At 42.1% G+C, this 27,572-nt stretch overlaps 1 protein-coding gene across 2 annotated transcripts in view; it reads right to left on the bottom strand.

Moving 5' to 3' along the window:
- DOCK11 (dedicator of cytokinesis 11) overlaps nucleotides 1–27,572 on the bottom strand; it is a 537,932-nt gene that overhangs the window by 392,150 nt on the left and 118,210 nt on the right. For both annotated transcript variants that reach the window (XM_082263555.1, XM_082263556.1), the window contains exons 11-21: nucleotides 24,871–25,011; nucleotides 22,099–22,308; nucleotides 16,293–16,415; nucleotides 15,568–15,650; nucleotides 13,121–13,243; nucleotides 11,809–11,885; nucleotides 5,400–5,584; nucleotides 5,238–5,303; nucleotides 2,573–2,665; nucleotides 1,356–1,479; nucleotides 875–996 (exon numbers count right to left, since the gene is read on the bottom strand). In XM_082263555.1, the coding sequence (XP_082119681.1) occupies nucleotides 875–996; nucleotides 1,356–1,479; nucleotides 2,573–2,665; nucleotides 5,238–5,303; nucleotides 5,400–5,584; nucleotides 11,809–11,885; nucleotides 13,121–13,243; nucleotides 15,568–15,650; nucleotides 16,293–16,415; nucleotides 22,099–22,308; nucleotides 24,871–25,011 (1,347 nt within the window). The remainder of the gene's footprint in view (nucleotides 1–874; nucleotides 997–1,355; nucleotides 1,480–2,572; nucleotides 2,666–5,237; nucleotides 5,304–5,399; nucleotides 5,585–11,808; nucleotides 11,886–13,120; nucleotides 13,244–15,567; nucleotides 15,651–16,292; nucleotides 16,416–22,098; nucleotides 22,309–24,870; nucleotides 25,012–27,572) is intronic.

Here is a 27,572-nt window from a genome sequence, read left to right as displayed (position 1 = left end):
ACTGGGAGGAATAGTACTCCATCACAGGAGTCAGTGGGAGGAATAGTGCTCCATCACTGGTGTCAGTGGGAGGAACAGTGCTCCATCACTGGTGTCAGTGGGAGGAACAGTGCTCCATCACTGGTGTCAGTGGGAGGAATAGTGCTCCATCACTGGTGTCAGTGGGAGGAATAGTGCATCACCATTGGTGTCAGTAGGAGGAATAGGGCTTGATTGTTGGTGTCAGTAGCAGGAATTATGCCCCTATTGTTGTTGTCAGTGGGAGGAATAGTGCTCCAATGTTGGTGTCAGTAGCAACAATTATGCTGCCATTGTTGGTGTCAGGAGGATTAATGCCCCAAGGGCCAGATAAAGGCAAGAAAATGGCCGCAGTTTGGAGACCACTGAGCTTGGATAACACCTTTACTCTTTTTAAGACTTATTTTACAACAGCTTTGCTTTAAGGTTACGTTTTATTTTCTTTGACAAATCTCTGTTTTAATTATTGGGTATGTTGGAAAGGCCCTGATTAATGCTGGCCATAAACAAATGCATTTTTGATGCAACCAACTACTGGATCCAATCAAAACGTTTGGGGTAAAAGTGATCATATCTAAATTGATCACCAAATGAATCTCCTGAAAATGAAACTTTTCCCATCCTGCAGTATTTTTCATTTGATCCTGAAAAATTGTTGGCAAGTGACTAAAATAATAGTGAAGAGCAATTGATAATTCATAAATCCAGAATAATAATGCCATCATTTTGCTAAATAATCAGATAGATACATGTATGACCAGCAGAAGAGATGAGCTGTTTATGCATACACATTTAGAGAATGCTGTCATGTGCTTAGTGTGATCCCACTGCAGGATGTAATAAGCAGAGGTTATACCTTCCTTGTATCTGGATCAGTCTGACTCAGATATCCAGGGGGAAGACTGGCAGAAACTGGCAGCTGTTGGTCTGATGTGATAATTCTACCCTCCTTCAGCAGACGTACCCAACTGTACCCAACTGTAAATGAAAACAGAACAGAGAGAGGAGCCTAATGAAATATACCTAATAATAATAATAATAATAATAAAAATGATGATGATGAGGATAATAATAAAGATGTAATAAAGACATGTCAGATGCCACTGTTTGCTAAAAGCAGCATCCTCCTGCATTTTATTTTTTTACGTGGCAATGCATTTTAAAAGTATTATTACTGTAAATAAATTTTGCTTTCATATTAAGCAAAAACCGGTGTATACAGCACTGTAGGAAGTACAATGGTATTTGCTGTGCAAAGTGCAAATTCTGTGTTTTATCTAGTTGACTTTTTGTGCCAGTTGGAACCCAGATGGACCATTATCAGAAAGGTTTCGTACCAGGGGTTTCAGCACTCTCATGTTTCTTACTGCTTCCCTTTGAGTTGATGTCACAGCTGACGTGATAGAAGGTGAACAACAGGTGGTGCTTGTGGTGTAGATGAAGTGGAAGCTCAAATTTTACCTGCAAAAAAAAAAAAAAAAAGAAATTATATATATCCCTGTAGGATCTGCTGTCTAATAACAGCTCACATTCCTTATGAGAGGTTGCACCTGGTGGAAATCTGTAGCAGTTTTCTACATGTAAAACTGCCCTATTACCTGTTAATTAGGTGCAGACCTGAGCTAGGCCCATTTCACAGGGGGCGGACTCCGTACCGATCAGTAGGGGATCTGCTCACATATCAGCCTACCCTGCTGATCAGAGCAGGGTAGGTGGAAGAGAGGTACATGTCTGCTCAGTGCGGAGAGGACACAGACAGAGCCAGCTCTGCTCTATGGGCAGTGGGGTGTAAACTGACTAGTTTACACCCTACTACCTCTGATCCCCCCAAATGGTGAGGATGAATCCTCTCCGGTTTGTTTTTACTGGACTGGATTGGATCAGAGGTTGGTGGATGTAAAACAGACACGACTGTTTACACCCGCTGGTCCATAGGGGTGGAAGGACTATCAGATCAAGTCTGCCTGAAAATTTGACAGGCAGACCTGGTTGGCACGGTCGTGTGAATGGGGCTCTAGTTTCTATTTCAGTCTAAAATGGAAACTGGCGTAGGTGGCACTGATAGACCTGAAACAGGACTATCTGCTTAGTTAATGTGCGCACGCCACTCTCAACATTTTTCTGTGCCATTAAAATGTCGCAGGAAGCTTATAGGCAAATTAGGAAATATTTGTAAAACTGTTACTTTAAGTATTCACCAAACAGGTGTATCCTCCTGGTGCATGTGCTTTAATTTACAGTAAATTATTCACCTGCAGAATATTTGGTAAATGTCACATATGCGCTATAAAATGCAGCTTATATATTTTATGTTTATATGTAAAGAAAAAAACATTCAACATTTTTCCAGAATTGGTAAATAATGGAAATTTTGATTTTTTTTTGAGGAAACAAGGAGCATGAAAATTGATTTTAGCCATAGAACACAAAATATAAAAAAGATCTTGTATATTTGAAATGTCTACATCCCAAGATGTATACCAAGCACTCTATATATCCTTCCAAGCATTTTTCCATCACACAAACAAGTTAAATAAACATAATGATTCCTCACCTCATCATAAAACTCCGGGTTTTGATTGTGATGTAGGACAATGGCATGTGCCCTTGTTGTGAATACTGGACCACCAGGTTTTCCATAAATGCACTGCAACCAGGAATATGACAAGATAACATACTGTATGAGTAGACAGTGCTAAAGACTGGTCATTCAAATCTAACTGCAACATATTTTGAGGGCCAGTTTTGAGAGTCATCAGTTTGAGACACTTCTGAAATCATTAGGAAGGAATTACCAGGAGCATTTGACCTGCAGTTAACTTCCTTCTGAACTGCCTTAAACAGTTCCCGCCTGCGCTATAGACAAAAGACAGTGCGAGGGTGGCGTGCTCTGTGATTGCTGCGTCCTTAGGTCACAGCTGATAACAGATCAGGGGCCCTTTACCATATGATCAGCTGGGTCCAATGATAGCTGATCACAATGAAAAACACAAGCTGGTTATAGGCATTCCTTTCCTCACGGCTTGTGTGAAATGGACATCTGCACTTAGAGTCAGGGCTCTGTTTATCAATGCCCCGATTCTCAGTGCAGTCCCAACAGTTCCCACCAGTGCTGCCTATCAGAGCCCACCAGTGCTGCCTATCAGAGCCCACCAGTGCTGACAATCAGTGCCCACCAGTGCCTTCTTATCAGTGTCACCTAACAGTGCTCATCAGTGTCGCCTACCAGTGCCTATCAGTGTCTCCTATCAGTGCCAACTATCAGCTGCCTATCAGAGCCCACCAGTGCTGCCTATCAGAGCCCACCAGTGCTGACAATCAGTGCCCACCAGTGCCTTCTTATCAGTGTCACCTAACAGTGCTCATCAGTGTCGCCTACCAGTGCCTATCAGTGTCTCCTATCAGTGCCAACTATCAGTGCCCCCTATCAGTGCCCTTCAGTGCTGCCTAATAGTGCCCATCAGTGGCACCTATCAGTGCTTGTCAGTGCCCATCAGTGTCGCCTACCAGTGCCTACCAATGCCCATCAGTGCCACTTATCAGTGTTGCCTCTCAGTGCAGCCTCATCAGTGCATCCTCATCAGTGCCCACCAGTGTCATCTCATCAGTGCCCATCAGTGCAGCATATCAGTGCAGCCTATCAGTTCCCATCAGTGATGCTTCTTTAGCGCACATCAGTGAAGGAGAGAAATTACCTGTTTGTAAAAGTTTATAACAAATTATGAAAAACATTTTTTTTTTAATTTTCAGCCTTTTTTACTTTGTTTAGCAAAAAATTTAGAACCCAGTGGTGCTTAAATACCACCAAAAGAAAGCTTTATTTGTCTGAAAAAAATGCAAAAAATGTCATATGGGTACAGTGTAGCATGACGGTGCAATTGGAATTCAAAGTGTGAAAGCTGAAAATTGGCCTGGGTTGGAAGGGGGTAAAAGTGCCCAGTAAGTAAGTGGTTAAAAGGCTAGTTCACCTTACTAAAAAAAAAACACTTCGAAGTCACACTACACGATAGTAGCACCAAGGCCAGCACCAGCATAAGCTCTGCTTATGCCATCACCTTCAGTGCTATGCAAACACGACATCCCGGTAATCCCAGGCACATGTGGAGGAATGCCAGGGATGCCACGTTTGGCATAGCATTGGCGGCACTTGCAGGTACTCCCGCAAGTGCTGCCCGCTGGGAGTAGGGTTGCCACCTCATCCCTTTAAACCAGGACCCATATTAATTACACAGGTTCTGAGGATAATACAGTGCACAAAGGGCACTAAGTGAGTTTAATTACCACCTTAATCAGCTACAGAACCTGTGTAATTAATGTGTGTCCTGGTTTAAAGGGATGAGCAACCCTATCTATGAGGCGATGCTGGGTAGCGGAGAATGGCTTAGCAGAGGCAGGGCCTGTGGTGGGAAGGATCTGGGACAGGCTGAGGCTGGGACTCTGCTGAAGTAAAGTGCTGGCTTGCTGGTGCTCGGGATGGAAAAAGGGGAGGTTATACTCACACACTAGCTGTTTACAGTAGAGGCCATGCTGCCCCATACTTTTCCTATGACTCGCAGAACCCAGCCCCTCACTGCACCCACACTGGCTCTCCGATCCCTGGGCACCCTGTGACGCTGCCCATGGAGCTTATCATGTGGGGGGCTGAGTTCTGGGGTCACCAAGTAACTACCCACCTCCTGAATCACCTGTACTTCATATCCCCACATCACCTTTACTTTTTAACCCTTAACCCTGTGCCTGCTGAAATGCCATTACCCCCACATTTGGGGGTTCCTATTGGGTTCTGTCCTTTTAAGGTGTCACCCTCCCTCCCTTACTCTTCCAATAGCCTCCATTCCTAGGAATGGTGGTCGTAGTGAAAGCTCTGACATATACTGTACCTGTGTTTAGCCAAAATCTGCCTCCCATGGGAAAGACAATGACTGGGGGGGGGGGGGGGTGACACCATGCTTTAATGCACCTGATGAACATCAACATTAGTGATGCCACTGCTTCAGTTTACTTCCTGTTCCATAGCCAAACAGGAAGTGAGAGGAAACCTCTGAAAATTAAGGGAATCCCTTGGGAACCCCCAGGTCACCAGAACAAATGTCCCCCCATTTCCCCTCTATTACTTTTCTGGGAACAACCCAAAATGTGGGATTTTCTTTTACTTTCACTTTAGTTATACTTTTAAGTTTCAGTACTATACGTGTATTAAAGGTAGTAATAAAAGGCACCTTTAGTGCTTGTGCATCAGGCTCATCCGAATCTCGGCATTCAATCATGACTGCAATATTCCTAGCCTGAAGGGGAATAAATAATTAAAAATATTATTTTATGAATAAATAAGAAAGATTGCTTTCCAATATTATCATCTCTAAAAGTTGGTCTTCGTTTACCTTGGCAAACATTTTCTGATTATCGTACTTTAAGTGCAAAGGGTAAACATAGAAACGGTTTCGGTAGGTTGTGAACGGGTAGCAATATTTTGTTACTTCCGGCACAAATTCCTCCACTTCCACAGCAATTCTCTGATTTTCTTTGTTGTACGGCCTGAGCGGAATATAGGAAGAAGTGATGCAATCTGACAGAGAAACAAAATGACATAATCAGTTCATAATCGATATTAATTCAAAACTTTCAATCTGGCCATATTATTTAATCTGAGATAAAAGGATTGTTGTTTTACAGCAGCCTTTTTTAACCAGGGTGCCCAGGCACCCTGGGGTGCCTTGAGGTTTCTTCAAGGGTCCTTTGGCTAAATGCCTAAAAATTTCCCAAAAATTGTATACAAGACGGCGTGCGGATGAAGCCTGCCTTTTAGTTACGCAAATTACATTGTGCACAATTACAACCTTCAAGCTGCCGGCTTCCTAACAACCAATGGCATCATCAGTTGATAAGGAGGATGACAGTTGCCTGCATAGCATCCTTGTATCCCCCTCTCCTGCCCCTCTCCATCAGTGTTAGGGTAACATTAGCTGAGTGAGAGAGAAAAACTGAGGGAGAAGAGAAACATTGGAATACTAGTCAGTACCAGTGTGCAAAAGTGTATTTGCTCTAAAACAGGGGTGTCAAGCTAAATTTCATTGCGGGCCGAATGAGCATTATGATGGCCCTCAAAGGGCCGGTTATATCCGTAGGATTAGATGTCTAGAGCACCCCACGCCCCCTACACACTTACATGAGATGTCAAGAACCCCCCCACCATCAGAAGTCAAGAGTCACCCACCCTTCCTTTTATCACAATGCACCCCCCTTACCTTGTGCTGCTGCCAGGAAGAAGATGTGGGTGGATCTGGGAAGAAGTGCAGGGTCTGGAGGAGAACCAGAGGAGGGCTGAAATCAGCTTCCAGAGTCTGCTGAATGCTGAGACCAGGGGAGGCAAAGGCAAGGTGGTGTTGCAGCTGCACAGATAGGTGCAGGATCTGTAGGAGGAGTTCTGCCCTCCTCTCTGCTGCGGGCTGCTGAGTAGGGGGGGGGGGGTACAGGGGAGTTACACAGGGGAGTGCAGGGTCAAGCAAAGGAGTTCTGTCCTCTCTGCTGCCCACTACAGAGACAAGTTGGGGGCAGAGGCAAGTGGGGTGCAGGAGAGGTGTGAGGGCCACATGAAATGGCCTGGGGGGCCGCATTCGGCCCACGGGCCTTGTGTTTGACACCTGTGCTCTAAAAGAATAAATCATCTCTAATGTTGGGTGTCCTACATGCGTGGATTTTGCTGCATTATGTAAAACTATTAGAATCGTTTTTACATTTTAGAATGGGGCGCCTCAAGACATAATTTTGGATGGTGCCTCGAGATTGTCCAAATTTTAAAGGGTGCCTTGACTAAAAAAAAAAGGTTGAGAAGCACTTTTACAGAACGCATCCACTCTCAAATCCCTGGCTTGGCTATCATTATCCTGAAGAATCTGTGTATAGAGAAGAATACTTTCTCAGGGATTTAGCCAAGCACATTCAGCATAACTAAATAAACTTTCCCCCAGCAATATTTAAACAGAGCAGTGCTCTGTTGCAGGCTTCACCTTTCTTTCCAGCCACCCAGTTTTAAGAGTAGGATCTCCAGGGTCATGAACACTCCACATTGAACACCTCAGTCCTCAGAAGAGAAGGTGAAAAGCCACTCACCATAAAAGCCAAGGTTAGGTTTATTAAAGAAAAGTAATGCACAGACAAGTCCACCAGGTGCAACTTGTCCATGCATTGAATTTTAACAAATAAAGTACTGGGTTAATTCCCCAGCAAAATGTTAAAATTCTTACCCCAGCACTTGCAGCTTGCAACTCTTAACCGGTTGCCGACCGCCGCATGACTATTTACTGCGGCGGTCAGCCCCGGCCAGGCAAAGTGACGTAGATCTACGTAGCTTGCCTGTTACTTCCTTGTGAGCCAATAGCGGGCGAGCGCGCGCCCGTGGAGGCGCATGCCCGCGGCGGCTTGTTCACAGGGAAGTCAGTGCTTGTGACCGGCGGACCCGATGTCCGCCGGTCACTCGCCGATCGTCGGTGCAGAGGGAGAAAGTCAGGCGGCTGATGTAAACAAGCCGCCTGTCATTCTCCCCTGTGTAGAAACAGTGATCATACGGTTCTACTATGTAGGACCGTTGATCACTGTTCCTACAGTAGTAGCCACAGCCAATCACAGTAAAAAGCACGCCCCTAGGGACACACTTAACCCCTCCCTCCCCAATAAAGTTAACCCCTTCCCTGCCAGTGTCATTTTGCAGTAACAGTGCATATGTATAGCACTGATCACTGCAGTAATGTCACTGGTAACCCCAAAAGTGTCAAAAATGTCAGTCAAGGGTCCGATCTGTCCGCCGCAATGTCGCAGTACCGCAAAAAAAATCGCAGATTGCCACCATTACGCGTTAAAAAAAAAACACCAAAAATTACCGAAATCTTTCCCTTAGTAAACGCAAAAACTTTTGCGCAAACCAATCAAAATACGCTTTTTGCTATTTTGTTTACCAAACATATGTAGCAGAAAACAAATTGGCCAAAAATGTTAAAAATTTTTGATTTTTACATTTTTTTGGGGGGGAATTTCATATAAGAAAATGTGAAAAATATTGTTATTTTTGCAAAATTTACGCTCTTTTTTTGTTTATAGCGCAAAAAGTAAAAATCGAACAGGTGATCAAATACCACCAAAAGAAAGCTCTGTTTGTGGGAAAAAAAGGACATCAAATTCGTTTAGGTACAGCGTCACATGACCGCGCAATTGTCCGTTAAAGTCACGCAGTAAAAAATCACAAAAAACCCCCTGGTCAGGAAGGGGGTAAAATCTTCCGGGGCTTAAGTGGTCAACCAATGTTGTTGGTTCCTGCTCATTCAGTGCTGCTTTCCTGAGCTTCTGGTCTGAACAGTGGACAATACGATCTCAAGCCAGTCTGTTAAATTGGAGAAGGGAGGGGGAGGAATAAGGAAAGCCTTGACTTGTGTTTTTATTATTGCACATGGTGTAGGGAGCCACAACTCTAGTCCCTGCAAGCAAGGGAGACTTCATAGGATGCTGCAAGACAAATCGGCCACACTGAGCCAGGATACCTGAAGAAGTAGCCATTAAACCAGCTTAAACTGGAGTACAGGCAAGGATTAAAAGATACAGGAGCTGCATACTTCTTAAATGATTTAATTAGCTGCTGAAAGTACCTAAAAACTGAGGGTTTAATATCACTTTCAAGTGTATGTAAACAGTACCAAAGAGCTTCACTTATTTGCTCTGTTAAATATACAACTTTTAACTGTAAATTCAAATGTTAGAGATTTAGAGATGTCTTGTGCATTCCAGTGTTATTGCAAGTAGTCCAATTAGCCCTCCTAGTTCCTATCTTGGGAATACAGAATGATTTGTGTCAATGTTGAGATGATAGAGTGGATGGGTTTAAGTAGTTTGGCAAAGGACAACTGGATAGGCTGTCAGCTCACAACAGGACCTGGCAGCTGAGTGCATTTTTGGCAGATCAACAGGTGTTTCTCTGTGTTTTCATGGTGTTTTATTGCTTTCCGACCTGCTCACAGTACATCTTTGGCGGCAAAGCCAAACACTGCAATGTACCCAGGACCAGTGTACTTCCTGGCTTAGCGGCTCACATGCGTGCGCCCTATGCTGACCCATGCTGTGATTGGACACAGCACAAGTTTGGCAGCGGATTTCAGCTTATGCTTTCAGCTGAAACCTGCTCATCGGCTGTGTCCAATCACAGCACACCGTTCTGTGTTTACAAACACACAGAACTCTATGTATAGATATAGCGATCTAGCTGTTTCTTCTCCCTAAAAAAGCAAGGGGAAGAAACAGCCAGTTCAGTAAGTAAAAGCAGCACACATTACACAAATTGCACTTCTGAAGCACACAGTTAACTTCTTGATTGCCCCTTGGTGTTAACCCCTTCCCAGTCAGTGTAATTAGTACATGTACAGTGTTATCACTGATCACTGTATTAGTGTCACTAGCAACGTCAGTGGTAGTCAGTGACCCACCCAGCCAGTGTATGTTAGCATGAGATTGCACGCCAGACTATCACTGTCACACTAGAAGTCACTGATCACTGCCATTACCAGTATAGGGTCTATAGCTGCATCAAGTGGTTAAAGGTATATATCATGGAGAAATGTGAATATATTGCAGAGAAGTACTATATTTTGTTTTAATTTTGCCCTGAAAACACACTTTAATTTTCTATAGATGGGGGAGAAGTAATCATTTATTAAAGGCAGAGACTTTACAAAATGTTAGAAAATCTCTCAAACTTTTGTAGCTTAAGCTGGCCATACATTAAACAATTTTCTTATTCAATTTCCTTTAGATTCACCTTCAACTATGTAGTGCAAGGGCCTGTCTGATTACATACAAATTGAAAGTGTTTATGTTTTACCTCCTATTATATGGTTTTGGTAAATCTAAAGGAAAATTGTATAAAAAGTATAAAGTAAAGAAAAATATATAAAGTATGGCCAGCCTTAAGGCTGGTACATTCCAGCTGAATATCTGCTGGTATTGGTTGGTTCAATATAAACCAGCTGACATTCGGCTGACATTCGGTGTGTAAAGCAGCCTGTCTTCTTTCGGCTTCTGTCGAACAGACAAGCTGAAAACCAGCAGCTGACCAGAATCTGTGAAGCTCTGGTGAACTCCATGCCCAAGAGGGTTAAAGCAGTGCTGGAAAATAATGGTGGCCACACAAAATATTGACACTAAGGGCCCAACTTTGGCATTTTACTTAGGGGTGTACTCACTTTTGTTGCCAGCGGTTTAGACATTAATGGCTGTGTGTTGAGTTATTTTGATGGGACTGCAAATTTACACTGTTTTACAAGCTGTATACTCACTGCTTTACATTGTAGCAAAGTATCATTTCTTCAGTGTTGTCACATGAAAAGATATAATAAAATATTTAAAAAATGTGAGGGGTGTTCTCACTTTTGTGAGTTACCGTATAGCAGTGGTCCTCAACCCTGGTCCTCAGGGCCCACTAACAGGCCAGGTTTGCAAGATAACTGAAATACATCCCAGGTGATATCATTTGCTGCTCAGTGATTGCAGTACTCTAGTCTGCATCTCCCCTAGGTAATACTTAAAATCTGGCCTGTTAGTGGGCCCCGAGGACCGGAGTTGAGGACCACTGCCGTATAGTATAGTCTATTGTGTTCTTCATTTGTCCTGGAAGAAAATTATATATCTTCCCTGCAATAGGAGAGCAGCTAATATGCAAAAGCAGTACCCCACATACTTACCAACTATGAAGTCTATTTGTAAATGTTTTCACCCAAAATCTATACAATTTCCCTCCAAATACACACAATTTTCAAATAAATCCCATTAAATGTATGTGAATCTTGGGTGAAAACATTTGTTAACAGACCCCTAAATATCTGCACTCTGCCCCTTCAATACATAATTATAAAAGCAAAGTATACTGTATATAATAAAGAGCTTGGAGGCTCCAATCAGAAGAGAGAACTACAGTCATGTCTTATGTGAAAGAAGAGAGAATGCTGCCATTGCTTCATAATAAATGGACATATTTTTAATTTGTTCAGGATTTTCATTTACGATTTACTTTGAAAACTTGTGGCTGTTTAATCAATTTCACCCTGATGTCATTTCATCTGGCAGAGGACTCACCCACCCTATTATACGCTGCTGGATTAAAAGCTAAACAGCTCCTGATGACTTATCTTTAATCTGAAGTACATTTGCTTCTGGATCTCATGTGAGATAATGAAACCCCAAAAGTCTTTGTCAATAAAGAGTGCAAGGGGCAGTGTTGTAGCCGGCAGCAACCTATAGGAATTCATGATACTAAAGGCAGATCCCCACAAAATGGACTCTGATTGGTTGCTATGTGTACTGGACTGTTCTCTGTTTTATTGAATAGGCTCTCATTCACACACAGCCTGACATTCTAAACAAATATTGGTCTTGCTCTTTTTATGCTTAAATGTATAAATTGCAAATCATACAGTATGTAGAAAAATAAATTTTCCCTTTTGAACATTTAGAACATGTATAAGTAAGTGTTCCTGAAATAGTAATATGTGTTATCCCTAGAGAGGAGGCAGATTTATGTTAACATTTTTCTACATTCCACTGTGATTGGCAAAGTAATCTCTACATAGGAAGAAACATGGGAATTCCAGGAACTTTAATAGAGGTCAGCAAAAGCTATGTCTGCTGTATGGGAAAAACGTTCTTACTCTACTTTCTCGCTGCATGTCTACAGGACATTATTGAAAAGTAATAGGGACAGCAATCACACAGCGGTATTCTCCCTTTTTTTTTACGTTGAAGTACCGTACTTACTGGAAAAGTCTAGGGGAACGCAGTCTATAGAAACATCCAGGTGTCCAGGAATCACTTGTAGCTTGGTCTTTTCTGGTCTGCAACAGACAAGCAATAAATATCACTGTGAGTATTTGTAATGTTTGGTGTTTGATCTCAGAACTGAATGATCAGATCTAAAATTGCATGGCACTGGGTGAATTCCTGTGTAGACCGGTGCTGTGACCTTCCTTGCTAGTACTCTGCATTTGAGACCTCAAGATGGCAGGAAAAGCTTTTGCAGCTTGGTGGTCCTTGGTAAAGCCATACTATTTACGACTTTCCTGCTACCCACACTGTAACTTTGAAAATAAATAAATAAAGTGAAAAAAAAATTGCATGCCACTGTTCCTCTTAAAGCAGGCCTTCATGCAATTGATGCTCTAACATTGTACTCTCCTCCCAATCAAAAACGGAATTTTTTTTTTCATTTGTTTACTTTTTTTTTTTTTTTTTTTACTCTATGCCTGCCTTTTGGCTCCTGGAACATGCATGTCACATATCCTTGCCAGTTGCAGAAACAGGGAAACATAGGGGACAGTGAGCGGATCTGGAATGGTTCAGCCAGGGCCAGCTGCCCACACCCAAACTTACCATTTCTTCAACTGTCCCTGTTCCTCGCTGGCGCCGACATTTCCTGCTGGGTGTCAGTTGTCAGCCATCTCCATTGGCCAGGCGAGATGATGTCATTCCTGTGCATTCACAGGAGTCAGTTACCCCCGCACACACTGGGACTATGCGGGGGATGTAAGCTGAGCTCTGCATGCGCAGCTTAGTTTACATGCTAGAGAAGACAGTGAGCAGGCAGGTGTATTTTATTGCAGAAGAGACACTGCATGTCTCCTCTGCAATAAAGATCCTGCCTGCATGCAGCATGTGACAGCGGAACTTTAGTTCTGATTTAAGCTAACTTGCGATGACCCTAAGGAAACTGAATATTTTGGTTTTTTTTAGGTCTCTCAACAAAGCACCAGCAAAATCACACAGCTAAATGGAGTGGACAAATAACATTTATCAATGACAGCTTAAAGAAAATAGCAGTCTTAGTTCTCACTCTCAGAGTCAGTCTATCTCAGCAACAGGACAGCAATCGGGTTTGCACTACTTTCACCAATGAGTGAGCATCATGGCAAGTCTAAGCTTGGAAAAAATGATGCAAGGATAGGCAGCTATCTACCTACCCATTCATTCTTGGGAGATATCTGCCCAACTGAAATCAGCCTAAGAAGAACTTTGACCAGTCATTCCAGAAATGATAATATTAAAAACTTTTATAGGCCAGACAAGAACATACTTCCTATATTCAGCCAGCAGCTTTAGCAGGTCGTCAATTGAAAGTTTGCTGCTATCCTGTTTGTAAAGAGGAGAAAATTTCCCTTCGATATCCAGGGTCCCCTGAGTGTCCTTGAATACTGGCCTTAAAAATAAAAAAACACAATCATTTACACTCAAAAGAAAACCATTATAGGTTTAATAAATACTTTCATTATTTTTTTTTATTACTGTCTGAATATTATGAAGCTTATAATTTCTGACTGACTTATTAACTGGATTTTAGTTTCTCGAATGTATTTGTTTATTACATTACATTGCAAAAACACATTTAATACAAGGTGCTTAAATGTCATATAGTTTGCAGAGCACACTGGGATTTCTGATAAGATAGCGCAGCAGTGTTCACTTTTTGACTTTCAGTCTAGCTGAAATTCAAGGCAGCCCCATGTGAGCTGGTAGAGTCTTTACATTTGGAACATAACATTGCCATTTCAGGGTCACACTGAACCCCTTTATCAAGGTGACAGACTGACAGGTAATCCTCCTGCCTGCATTGGAACAAATGTAAAGTTTCTGTGGTCTACTGTCTGGCAGTGCCCAGACAGTAGACAGTCCTAAATGCCTGCACTTCCTGGGAGATCTCCTTTAGCCTGTCCTGTGCCTGCACAATGCAGAGCTATGACAGGACATTCTTTGCCTGCTCTGGGCCAATTCCTCCAGTGCTGTATTATTGGCTAGTAAGCATTTCCTTCACAATAAGCAACAGTAAGACAGGAAAGCACAAGCCAGAGCTGGTGATGGCAAAGGTCACTTTTTGCAAACCATGGCACATCAATTTAGCAAACTCCAGAGTGCTATGAAGGTCATAGGGCAGGTCATATGGAGGTGCATGACATTTAAAGTGATACTAAACCTTCCATTTTTTTTAATTTTTTTTTTACAAAAATAATTAACATGTCTATACGAACCTGCCCTGTCCAATGGTTTTGCTCAGTGCAGCCCTGATCCTCTTCTTCTGTGGCCCCCAGCCATTGCTCTAGTCCCCTCCTGTTCATCGGGTGCCCCTATGGAATGTTGCTTCCCAAGGGCTTCCGCTGCTATCAATCTGTCCAATGAGGAGAGCGACAGCGCCTTGAGCCCCTAAACTTATGCACATGGCTGGATCGGTTTGGGCTCAGGTAAGTAAAAGGGGGTCTGGGGGGAGCTGCAGCACAGAAGGTTTTTCACCTTAATGCATAGAATGCATCAAGGTGAAAAATCTTCATTCTTTACAACCACTTTATCAAGTTTAAGACCAGGCATTTTCTGGCACTTTTTGTTTACATGTGAAAATCAGTTTTTTTCTTTGCACAGCTGTTTTTTAAACACAGTTTTTGGAGAAAAAAAATACACTTTTTTAAATTGTAATGCAAAAAAAACACAATACTTAACCCAATTTTCTGTAAAATATAAAAGATGATGTCATGCCAAGTGAAAAAATACCAAACATGTCATTCTTTAAAATTGTGCACACCCGCTCAACGGCGACAAACTATGTAAATTTTACTATTCATAGGCGACGCTATACAGGTTACCACTTTAGATGTACAGAAGAAGTGCGGTGCTAGAATTACTGTCCATGGTCTGACATTCATGGTGATACCTCACATGTGTGAGGCGATCGCGGTCTGCCTTTGTGCGGGGGGACGGGGGCACTTATATATTTTTTTTAATTATTAATTTATGTTATTTTTTTATTTTTACACAGTTGCTTTAATTTTTTTTTTTAACACTTTTATTGCTGTCACAAAGAATGTAAACATCCCTGTGACAGCAATAGGCAGGTACTCTTCATGGAGGGATCTTGGGTCTATAAGGCCCCAGATCCCTCCTTTACACTTGAAAGCATTCAAAACACCAAGATCTACATTTTTGAATACTTTTGATTTTTTAAAACTGGCGCCTTTAAGGCTCCAGTAAACAGGAAGCGATTTTATGACGTCACTTCTGGGTTACCATATCTGAGACCCGATCAAAGCCAATAGCAGCTTTGTTCGAGTCTCTGGCCAGCCGGTGGACATGCCAGCTGGTTGGCCGGGTCTCCTGATGGGACAGGAGAGCCCGGGCGAGCAGCGGAAGGTGGCGGAAGCGGACGTCCCATCCCGCTGCTTGTAATAACAGCCGAGTGGCTGCTGAGCCGCATTGGTTGTCATTACAAAAGAGCTGACCGTCAGCTCTAAAAAACAGTACCAGGGCGATGCTTGCAGCTGCAGGCTTCACCCTGGAACAACCACTTGAAGTCAAATGATGTACAGGTACGTGATTTTGCAGCAAGTGGTTAAAATACATTTTGTGCTTCAGATTACTTTTTTTATTTTTCAGTAATCAGATTGTGGCCACATTTCTGAGCAACCTCTGATGGCCTTGAGCAAATTTACAGTCCTGCAAACCAGCCAATGGCATGTCACAGAATTAAAGAGTGATTACCTTGCAGCCCAAGCAAATGGCATCCTGTAATGACCAAGGCGACTGCATACTTGCTTGGCTAATTTGTGCACTTTTTGTGCTGTCTGAGAAAATAAAAAATATATATATAAATGCATGATACACATACAATCAAATACTTTAAACAGTGTACATTGCTGTGAGTTTTCTTTATATGCTGCTGAGAACCAAATTTAAAAGAGCATATACTGTATATAAATTGGCATATGATAGAGAGATTTTTACTGTGATTGGTGTGCACACTGGCGGGGTTAGATGCGAGGGGCTAAACACCCAGTGTGCATGTGGCCTAAATCTAAAGAGGTGACAAAAATGCAGACTATTCTATAGAAATTACATAATTATCATTTGCCTTGTTATATTGCTCCTATCCAAACATAAGCAAAGATGTAATTACTTTTCAAATACAAGAATATGATTTTGCAAATAATATTTTGCTGTATACACTTACTAACTCTCTGATATAAGACCTACACTTTAGGTATAGGGGTCCTTTATTTATATACAGAACTTTCATTTTCCCAGTATAGCTACAAAATAAATGTTTGTTTAAACAGGAAGATATTCATTCGATGCAAAGGAAGTCATTAAATAACAACAAGGAAGGAAGTCCTCAGTATAAGTTCACAAACAATGAAGTGAAATAATGAATTCACTTGCTAACAAGTCAAAGGCTTTCTGGAAAAATCTGTGTTTCACAATAATACCTTAGTGGGGTCAGAATTTTTGATGTACGGCTCTGCACAATGTGTGATATTCCCCTGTAATACTTTTTCCACACGCGCTACCAGGAAAATCTCAGGATGTGGATTTGTTACTGAAAATATTCCCTATAACCGAGAAAAAGAAACAGCAGTGTTATAATAAATTGCATTTATACAGCATACCTCCCAACTATTTGAGATAGTAACGAGGGACACCTATGAGCAAAAGTATGTAGCCATAGGACACACCCTCTTCCGCGCTTACTTAAAGGACAATTATACAAAAAAAAAAGATTAGTTTTATACCACCACTATTCCTTTATACTGGCTTTTGAAATTTACAAATGCAGCAATTTAGAAATTGGATGAAAGGCTTAGCACTGGGAAACACTTTTTGAAAGCTAAATAGTGCATTTTATATACAACTCTATAGATCAGACCAAAATGAGGGACTAATGAGGAGGAAAGGGACAGAGGGACTTTGTTCCAAATCAGGGACAGTCCCTCAAAATCAGGGACAGTTGGGAGCTATGATATAGTGACTATTGATTTTACTCCCTTAAAAAAATTTAACAGGGAAAAAGAATTGTGGAAAGTAGAGTAATCTTGCTGATCTGCTACAGTAAAGTCTAATCTGATTGGTGTCAATGATGACCATTTTTAATCAATTTAGTAAGGCTATCCACACATATGAAAATTTTCAAAAATCAACAGATTTCCCCATCCACACATAGATAGAGGAATCTACCCTGCCCGCTATTGTACTCTGACAGCCACTTCTCCCGCAGCTGTCAAAATACCCGAACGCCGATTGCATCTGATTGGCTGCAGTCACTGTTCTACCTAGAAATTTCCACCCAGCTACTTAGATTTTGAGATCAAAGTTTGTTGAGTCAGGTGATGCAGAATCAACCAAAATTAGAGTTGTGAATAGCTAGCAGAATTTAAAAGATTAAATATAATGTGGAGATAAAAATATAAAGATATAAAGAAGTCACAAAACATAACCCACTTATAAATATTCAGCAAAACTAAACCATTTGATTTTTGCCTTGCAGCAGAAACCCAGTTATTTTTTTGTTCTTGCCTATTTACAGCTCCAGACATCTCACTGACACCATCCTTGCTTTATCTGTTGGACATACAGGGACTCTATTCATGCAAAGATCCTGATTTATCAAGTCACTAAAGCATTTAAAGTGATTGTAAAGTCTCAATTTTTTTTAAAATAACAAACATGCTATACTTACCTCCTCTTTGCAGTTGGTTTTGCACACAGCAAACTGGATCCTCCTCCTCGGGTCCCTTGTTCCTGCTCCTGGCCCCTCCCTTCTATCGAGTGCCCTCACAGCAAGCAGCTTGCTATGGGGGCACCCAAGCCATTCATCTGTCCATTCAGATACGGAGCTGCAGTTTGGCACCGCCCCTCTCTCTCCTGACTGGCTCACTGACTTGGATTGACAGCCACGGGAGCCAATGGGGCTGCCAATCAGGAGGGAGAGTCCCAGGGCGGCTGAGGGACTCATGGACATAGCTGGACAGAGAGGGGCACAGGTAAGTATGAGGGAGTGCTGGGGGGGGGGGGGCTGCTACACACAGAAGGATTTTTATCTTAATGCATAGAATGCATTAGGATAAAAAACCTTCCTGATTTTACAACTCCTTTAAGGCACCCTTAATAGTTCTTAAAGCATGCTAAAATGATATGTGATAATACTGACTGACAGGCTACTTTAGAATGCCTTTAGTGTAAATATAATTTTAAGGCCTCATGCACACAGGGTGTTTTTACAGCAACTTATACCAGCGTCAGGCATTTATTTTTTTTTTTGCAAAAAACGCTTCTTCGTGTTATTCTATGTATCCTTGCACACATAGACTTTTAGGAACTGAAAGTGGCATAGACGTTTTCAAGCTTAAAAAAAAAAAAAAAACAGGGCCAACGTGTTCTGAAGACCAGCATTACAGCTGTAAAAACGTCTGACTCGGCTAAACGCAGCTTAACGCTGTATCAAGTGTTTTTTTTTAACATGTCAAAATCAATGGTTCCCTATGAGAGCCGTCTTAACTAATCCGACTTTCAGCTTATTGATTTAAATGGAAGTCGCATCCAAGTTGGATCATCATGACCAGATGAAGAAGGCAGAGGAAGGAGAAGAAACCACCAGAGAGAGAAGACCGGAGGAGGTTGACACATTGCAGCTAGAACAGGGAAACCTTCTTTATTTATAAAAATGGACTTGTCAAAAACCTTCTCTTGTTTTTATTTACATTACACTGCTTTTTTTGGTGGTGAATAGGTAGGGTACCGCATACTCACTCACATAGGGGGGCGGCTGGGATCCAGAGGCCCCCCTTGTTAAAGGGGGCTTCCAGATTCTGATAAGCCCCCTGCCTGCAGAACCCCACAACCACTGCCCAGGGTTGTTTGGAAGAGGCCCTTGTTCCCATCAACATGGCGACATAGAGTTTTGGGGTGAGGGGTGCAGAGCCCCCCTGCCCCCAAGCGCACCCCCCCCCCCATTTTGAGGGCATGTGATCTGGTATGGTTCAGGAGGGGGGGGTCCTTGCTTATCTCCCCCTTTTCCTGACCTGCCAGCTGCATGCTCGAAAAAAGGGTCTAGTATAGATTTTGGGGGAGGGGGGGCGTTTTTTTCTTTTCATTTTGGCATGGGGTTACCTTTCAAGATCCATACTAGACTCAAAGGGCCTGGTATTGATCTGGTATGGATGCCATTTTTCCTAGATTTTGGCATGGGATTTTCCTTCAAGATCCTCAAAGCACAACTAACATGCCACAAGTCGGATCATGGTGATCCGACTTGGATGCGACTTCCAATTAAATCAGTGGGCTGGAAGTCAGATCAGTTAAGACGAGCCGTTATAGGGAACCAGTGATTTGACATGTCATGCGACTTTTGCTCTGCAGTAATTGTATCTGGGTATAGAAATAAAAGAGGCAGAGAAACGCTGCTAAATACTAATGTGGCTAAACGGGCATTCACGCCAATGCAAAAAGCTACTAAAAGTGAGTTTTTAAAGCCTTTGTCTTGGTGTCGGTACTGGCTGTGCAGCTCATTTTTTTAACGCACTGTTTGCATGAGACTAAGGATTTCTTTTAATATTTTTAAAACCTTTCCTAACTAGTTGAGGACACTGGACATTCTACACGTACCCAAAAAAAAACACTATCATCATCATAGTGCACAGGAAGCGTGTCACATGTCCAGTCCTTCTAACACCAAGCCAGCCACGGTGCAGCATTATAGGAAGGAAAATCATTGAGAGAAATAACTTGTACATTTGAAGCTTAACCTCGAGTAAATCTTATCTTATTGGATCACAAACACCAATTGTGGATTCTTGTGTAATATACTATATTTGTGAGTTTGTGAATGTGACCCCCATAGGATTTCCTCAAGGTTAAGCTTCAGTTTACAATTTATTCTATTAAGGATTTTCCTTCCTCTAATGGTGGCTTGTTGGCTAGCTTGGCTTCAGTTACAGATGTAATCGACATGGTAGAGTGCTGCTCAGTGCAGTGCAGGTAAAGTTTTCTTTCTGTAACGTGACTGACTGACTGACTGTCGTGACAACTCAAGAGCTTATAACGCAGCTCTAGCATTAACTCAACACACACACACAGTGTGTGTGTGTTGAGTTGATGCTGATGAGGCTGCGTATAAGCTTTTGAGTAGTCACGACACACACACACACACACACACACTGTGTTTAGTTGACTGGCAATGGCAGGGGCAAACACAATCGCAGTGAACCTGGAACATTTTACATTTTTTACAGCTTTTCTAGCACTGGAGAGATGGAGAATGGCTTGTTTTCAAAAATGGTCCATTCACATAAGTGAATTGATAATTATTTAAGCTTAAGCTTATATTTGTATAACTCCCCTCTAGCAGCCATCAAGTCACTTCACTTGAGTTGACTGGCAGTTGCAGGGGGAAACAAACATCACGGTGAACATGGAAGTTATGCAGCAGTGCACTATTGCCAGGTTCACCTTTGATATTTGCTACTAGTCAGGAAGTGCTCTGTTTTGTAGAGGACAGGTTATGGCACACACCTGGAAATTATTGCAACGCATGTCTGTCTGCTGGTCTGTTGTACTCTGTAGCAATAGCAAGTGTAGGGGGTTCCCTCAACCAAACAAATACTAAAGGTAAAAGTGTATCTAGACAACTGAAGGCAAGCCAGGCAGCCACGGTACAGGAAAGGACATCCTTGAAAGATTAAATCAATCATACATTGAAGCGTAAAACCTTGATTAAATTTTTACTGGATCACAAATACACACAAACCTGACCTAACCTATATGCCTTGAGTTGTACCAGTGTGGCAATGCCAAACCTTTCTTCAGTTCTCATGATTCTGATGCAGACAATCGTGCTGTGTGTTTTTTTGTGATCCCATGAAGATTTACTCAAGGTTTAAGCTTTAGTTGATGATTTACTCTGTCAAGGGTTTTCCTTCCTCTAATGGTGGCTTTGGCTTGGCTTCAGTTGGGTTTAATCGTGGTAGAGACAGAGACTGTCTGCAGGACAGGTAACGTTTTCTGTAAAGTAAGTGACATAAAAGTGACATAAGTGAATTGATAAGCTTAAAGCTTATATTTGTAACTCCCCTCTAGCAGCCAATCCATCAACTCACTTGAGTTGACTGGCAGTTGCAGAGGGAAACAAACATCACGGTGAACATGGAAGTTATGCAGCAGTGCACTATTGCCTGGTTCACCCTTGATGTTTGCTACTAGTCAGGAAGTGCTCTGTTTTGTAGAGGACAGGTTATGGCACACCTGGAATTTATTGCAATGCATATTCACATAAAAGGATTTATATATAATGTTTTGTGGGAATTTATGATGACCATTTTCACAAGAATATTAGCTTGGCTGGCTGGCTTCTTCTATCTTGGCTTGCCTTAAAGTACAACGATAGGCCAAACTTCATCCAAAATCCAAAAAGTTTGGCCTTTAGTTGTACTTTAAATGGTGGTAGGCCTGGCTTATATTAATATTTTCTTTTATGAAGCAGTAAACTGCACTACTACAGTTTTTTACTAATTTTACTGTTACTTCTAGTGTTGTTGTCTGTCTCTGCTATGCTGTTTGCATTTTCAGACCTTCCTATATGTTTGCAGTGCAAGTGCACTAAAGTATGCAGGGCTTGCAGGCCATGACAGGGTCCAGGAAAGTGTCATTTGAAGCAAATGAAAATAAAAAGGATTCTTTTATTTGTGACTGCTTGATTGTTTGTTTTTTTTGATAAAGTTTTGAAAACCATTGGGCAGTGGGCTGGGCATGGGCATTGGGCAGTAATCGTGATGCATCGCGGAATCAAATCGTATCGAATCGCGACCCTAATAATCGTAATCGCATCGAATCGTGAGGTAAGTGAAGATGCACAGCCCTATTCTACATGCCCTGAAAATAAGCCAGGAGTTACTGTGTACATACAGCAGCTTCAGCAGTTACAGTTGTCAAAAAAAACTCAGACTCTGTTTTTATGAACACAGTTCACTTACTAAACAAAGAGATACAAAGTAATATTGTTACTTTTGTATCTTCTCTGTTTCATTCGCCTGCAGATCAAAGGAATAAACTTATTTTGCTGTTGATGCTGTCAATAAAGGGTTAATTCACCTTCTCTGAAAAGGTTAATCTCCTCTTGTAGGTTATAACAATTGTGATTCATAGCAATGCAAAGTGGAGACAACTTCCTAAAATGTTTATTTCTAATATTCATAGGATACTCAGAGGTTTCACAGCACTATCAGAGACTAGAGCACACCTTACCTCCTTTATGTAGTGGAAATGAGATTCTGGGATTCCATTAATAAGAGCTCCGCTGGCTGACCCGCTCCTGGAATCCCTGGCTGTATCACAGGAAGGGTTACTTAACATTTCTCTCACTGTCGGGGGATTGAGATCCACATGAAAGTCAGCAGAAATTTTGCAGTTATTTTTCACATCAAATAGTGCCAAACTCAAAAAGAACGGCTCCACCTGAAAAGATTATGTTTACGTTTACACATTTGAAATAATACTGTAATAGGATGTTTAAACATAAATAGTGCTGAACAGTCCACTACTGTCTGCTCAAACAGCAAAAAGGTTGTCTTAACAACACCTAAACCTAACATAAAAAATGTAATAAATTCCATTCTACCAGTCCTTACATGTGGTTGCTGCATTCGTTTTCTTCTTTTTTTTCAAGCTTTTTTTGTTAATTTTTACCTGGTGACTCTTCCTGTCCTAAGGTGACACACTTCCTGTCCTAGGGTGACAGCAATCACTCACTGTACTGTAACTATGTGTATCTATGTGTGGAGGAGCAGGGTTGTCACCCCAGAACAGGAAGAGTATTAGGACTACAGAACACTTCCCTATCTCCTCATTCCCATAACATAGGGAGGAGGTATTCTGTAGTTCACAGAGAGAGCCAGGAACAATGTAACGGTAAGCAGTGGAGCAGAGGGCTCAGAAAGTTACCAGTTCACACATTTTCTGACATAATCAACAGGATTTTTTGCACTTGTCAAACAGATATAACAAACCAAACCGAACAAATACAAATAGTTTATTGTTAAGGTTTATATCCAGTTTACAGCCTCACTTCAAGCTATAGGCCAGCAATACTCACCACTTCCATTCCTTGCCACCTCCAGTTTCAAGGAGACCACAAATTTGTGGCTGCAATGCTGCTCTAAGACCACCGATGCCCTGCTGTCCCCTATGATGATGGCAGTCCTCTTTTCTATCCTGAGAGGACCCTGCTGCCAGCCATCCAATAGGAGGTGTCATGGATACCCATAGAGGTGTCAGGTGACTGTGGCTTCAAGTGCAGCTAAAGCAACTGGGAGCAGGCAGGCTCTTTATTACAGAAGAGACATGCAACATCTCTTCTACATCAAAATAAACCTACCTGCCTGCTACAGTCTTCCCTAGAATGTACATTGAGCTGCTTATGTGCAGCTCATTTTATATTCTGGCACAGGGCCTGTGTGACGGGATGACTGCTCCCTTGCACATTAGTGATCGGCCAATATCGTTTTTTTATTGCCGATACTGATATTTTGTTCATCGCATATCGGTATCGGCCGATATTGGCCGATATTTTCGTACATTAAAAATTTTTTATTTTTGTATTTTTTTTTTTTATTTGACAGGTACTCTTGTGGAGGGATCTGGGAGTCTAAAAGACCCCAAACCCCTCCTATGCACTTAAAAGCATTCAAAACTCCAGGTTTGGCTGTTTTGAATGCTGTAATTTTTTTGAATTTGGCGCAGAGTACCCGGAAGTGATGTCATGACATCACTTCCGGGTTTTTGCATGGAGACCCAATCAAAGCCATATTCTCTCTTCGGCGGCCGTGCAGGCTGGTTGACCAGGTCTCCCGGTGGGACGGGAGACCCAGGCGAGCCCGAGAAGGTGGCGTGAGGGGGGAGGACGTCCCCTCCCTTGTAATGACAGCCGAGCGGCTTCTCAGCCGCATCGGTTGTCATTACAAGACAGCCGACCGTCGGCTATGGACGCCTTTACTGGGGTGATGCCTCTAGCTGCAGGCATCACTCTGGTACAGCACTTTCCCGAAATATCGGCAATATCGGTAACCTCAGGGGCCGATTCCGATATATCGGAGAAAGTGCAGATCAGCCCCCGATATATCGGCTTTGCCGATAATCGGTTGATCCCTATTGCACATATTGGGGAGAAGATGCTGGCATCAACAAGGGACCTCACAGGCTCTGGACTGTTGGAACAAGGTAAGTACCGTATTTTGGACTTTAGTTCCATTTTAGGGTAAGTAAAAAGGGGCATTTGGATAAGGATTTCTTTTCTAATACAGTGATCAGATAGAAGGGTATGCAGAGGGTAAAACCACCTTAGGGCGATTTGAAACTCATCCTGACCCCAAGGGGCTTAATCTCCACCACACAATGAAGGAAAATGTGTAATTTTGCAGGGTCCATGTCTCTGCAAGCTTCAATGTTTATATACAGAGGTCTTGCTATACCAGGGAATAAAGGGGTTGCTTAGTACATGTGGCAAAGCTTAGCATAGGGGTGTTGGAGGTACCTAAAGTGCCTCAGACAAAGCCAAATAATTATGGAAAACTCCATCAGTTTTTATTTGAAAGAACAAAAAAAACAAAATGACATAGAATTGTCCTTTTGACTGTCATTGTGGCTGTTTCCATCAGTTTCCAATTAAAATTTCAATTATTTGCTTACAATTTGCAGAATTTTGGAACCATGGATGGCAGATTGCAAAACGCTCTCATCAACTATGATGTCATCTCATATACACCAGGAATATTGTGTCCTGATTTCAGGCTACAGATAACAATAGCTATATGTGCCCTTGGTATGTAATTCATCTTCTATTTCCTCAGAAGATGCTCAACATACATATTACATACTGTATAATGTTGCAGTTTGAGTGTTCATGTTATATAGGAAAGCATCTTGAGAATAAACTCTCATTTAATAACAGCCAGTTGTTACTAGAATCCACTGCTTTGGGGATTTGGGAAGCAATGTCATAACTTGGAAGAAAGTACATACATTTGTCAGGGGTCCTTCTGTTTTTTCAGTCACATTCCCGACTAAATTGAAGCTCAGCTCCTGGCAATTCACTAAGAAATGTCTGCCACTCTTTTCTTCAAATGGTCTTATATCTGGCTCAATCCCGGAGAAATCTAGTCTCTAATAAAAATACAGGAGAAAAAACCTGATTAATCACAGATTTTTTTTTTTAAATTTAACTTTAGGCAAATATTTAAAAAGACAACTAAATCCAATTTTTCCATTCGTTAAAAACCATTAAATACACACAGCTTTTATTTGTATGTGATCCTATCCTCATATCAGCCACCTTTAATCCTCTATACCAGGCATGTCCAACCTGCGGCCCGAGGGCCGCATGCGGCCCAGAACCGCAGTCAATGCGGCCCACTGCCCCCTGACATTTATTTATTTTTTGCTGGGGAGGAAGGAAGTCAAGTCGGGGGCACAGCCACAGCAGCTTCCAACTGTAGGCAGAGGCTGCCTCGGAGGGGAAGGGGGGGGGGCGCGCTTCTGACTCCTACCACCATGGCCACTTCAAGTCACTGAAGTGGTCGTGGTGGTTAGAGTATTCCTTTATTGTCTCTCAGAAGAAGTAAACCTCTGTATACTGATTCCATTTCATTTGATCACCCTCTAGTTGTGTTAAATTAGTGCGGGGGGGGGGGGGGGGCGGCGGCATTTTATTACTTGTATACCTTAACTTTAGTATATATTTTATATGCGGCCCGAGAAAATGTTTCCACACTCATTGTGGCCCAGAGAAGCCAAAAGGTTGGACACCCATGCTCTATACAGTGGCCTTGGAGAGGAAGGGGCAAATGTCTCTGCCAATCAGGTCTTTATTGTTTTGTATAGTGCTTGTGAGCCCACCAATGAACATATTGACAGGACAAGAGAAAAAAAACGGATGACCTGATCAGGTTCCTTCTGCAACCACAACCTAAAGAGTGAAAACTTGTGCCTTGTATTTGGGAGAGAAAGGGTTGTTTCCTGTAGAAAGCCATCATTGCGAGTGTGTTGGACCCCAAACACATTATTTGTATCATAACCTTATACAAGAGAAGGCAAAAACCCATATCCTTTCAAATAATACAGATGGCGAAACGCTGATCTTGCAGAACCGGAGTCATAGCTTCACTTCACACCAATAGCGCTAACTGCAAATTCATTTTTTTTTTTTCGTTCTACCCATAGGTAGGCTTTGTTCTACCCATAGTCAAAGGCTTCCTCCAGTGGCCCTGGTTCTCTCTCACATAACAAGAACATACTGCAAGGATAATTATTCTATAACCAAATGTTCCAGTGTGTGTTTTTGGGGCATTAGATTATAAGCTCCTTTTGAGCAGCATCAGAATTTCTGCTAAGTCACAGGACAATATTTTATAATGCGTGCATAGCATCATAAATAATTTCTAATACTAATGGGTAAAAAGTATATAAGTAAATTTTAAAAACATGTCCTGCATTAATTATTTATCAAGTTGCTTTTATGCATAAAGGATGATATTTGTGCTTGAACTAATTGCCTCCTCAAGTTTCTGCCATCATTAAAGCTCCAAATATTCTTCAGATTCATTCAGAGCAAATATAACAAATATAACATGCAATGGAGGTTCCCTTAAAATAAAGGGAGCCCCATGTTTTTATGACTAATGAATCAACATGCTTTTGCATGCTCATGGTATATTTGTGTGGACTGCACTTCAAAAACATACGAATTAATGATTAACTGCACGTGACAGTAATAGAGGCTTTATATTGTGAGCTCCTTCTAGGCAGAGACAGATGTAAAACATCTTCATGTAGTTTGTACACAACTTATATATGGCCCTTTAGAAACACAGTAACTAAAAACATGCACCTTATTCCACCGTCTCAATCTCCTCAAGCCACTTTAAAAACCAGGGACTTCCAGAAAAGGAACAAATTACTACAATCCTTCCTCTATGCCACAATGGCTATAGATCACTGAGGAAATAAGCACTGTCCCATGTAAGTGGGTGGTGTGGGCCATGGTTGTGGCGGTGGGGTTACGTTACCGAACTATACCCTCTTGCCGACCGCCACACGACTATTTACTGCAGCAGTCAGCCGCTCCTGGGCTAACCGATGTAGGGCTACGTCGCTCGCCCAGGAGCCGGTAGGGGGCGAGCGCACGCTGCCGGAGGCACGCTCCCGCCTTCGCTCTTTCACAGGGATCCCCGCGCATGTGATTGGCGGCTCCGATGTCCGCCGGCCACTCGCGATCTCCCGCAGGAGAGGGAGAAAGGCAGACGGCTGATGTAAACACAGCCATCTGTCATTCTCCCTGATGTAAGTGTAGAGACTATACGATCCTGCTATGTAGGATCGTATGTCTCTGTGGTTACATCACAAGCCACGCCCCCCACAGTTAGAATCATGCCCCTAGGGATACATTTAACACCTTGATCACCAATAAAGTTAACCCCTTCCCTGCCAGTGTCATTTTTACAGTAACAGTGCATATTTATAGCACTGATTAAGTATGTCACTGGTACTCCCAAAAATGTCAGTCAGGGGTCCGATCTGTCCACCCCAATGTCGCAGTCCCGCAAAAAAAAAAAATCGCAGATCGCCGCCATTACTGGTTTAAAAAAAAACAATAAAAATGACATAAATCTTTCCCGTAGTTATTAAACGCAATAACTTTTGCGCAAACCAATCAAAATACGCTTATT

Source organism: Pelophylax lessonae (assembly GCF_965119305.1).
Source record: "Pelophylax lessonae genome assembly, chromosome: 7".
Lineage (NCBI taxonomy): Eukaryota > Metazoa > Chordata > Amphibia > Anura > Ranidae > Pelophylax > Pelophylax lessonae.
This window is presented reverse-complemented; position numbering and strand designations above follow the sequence as displayed.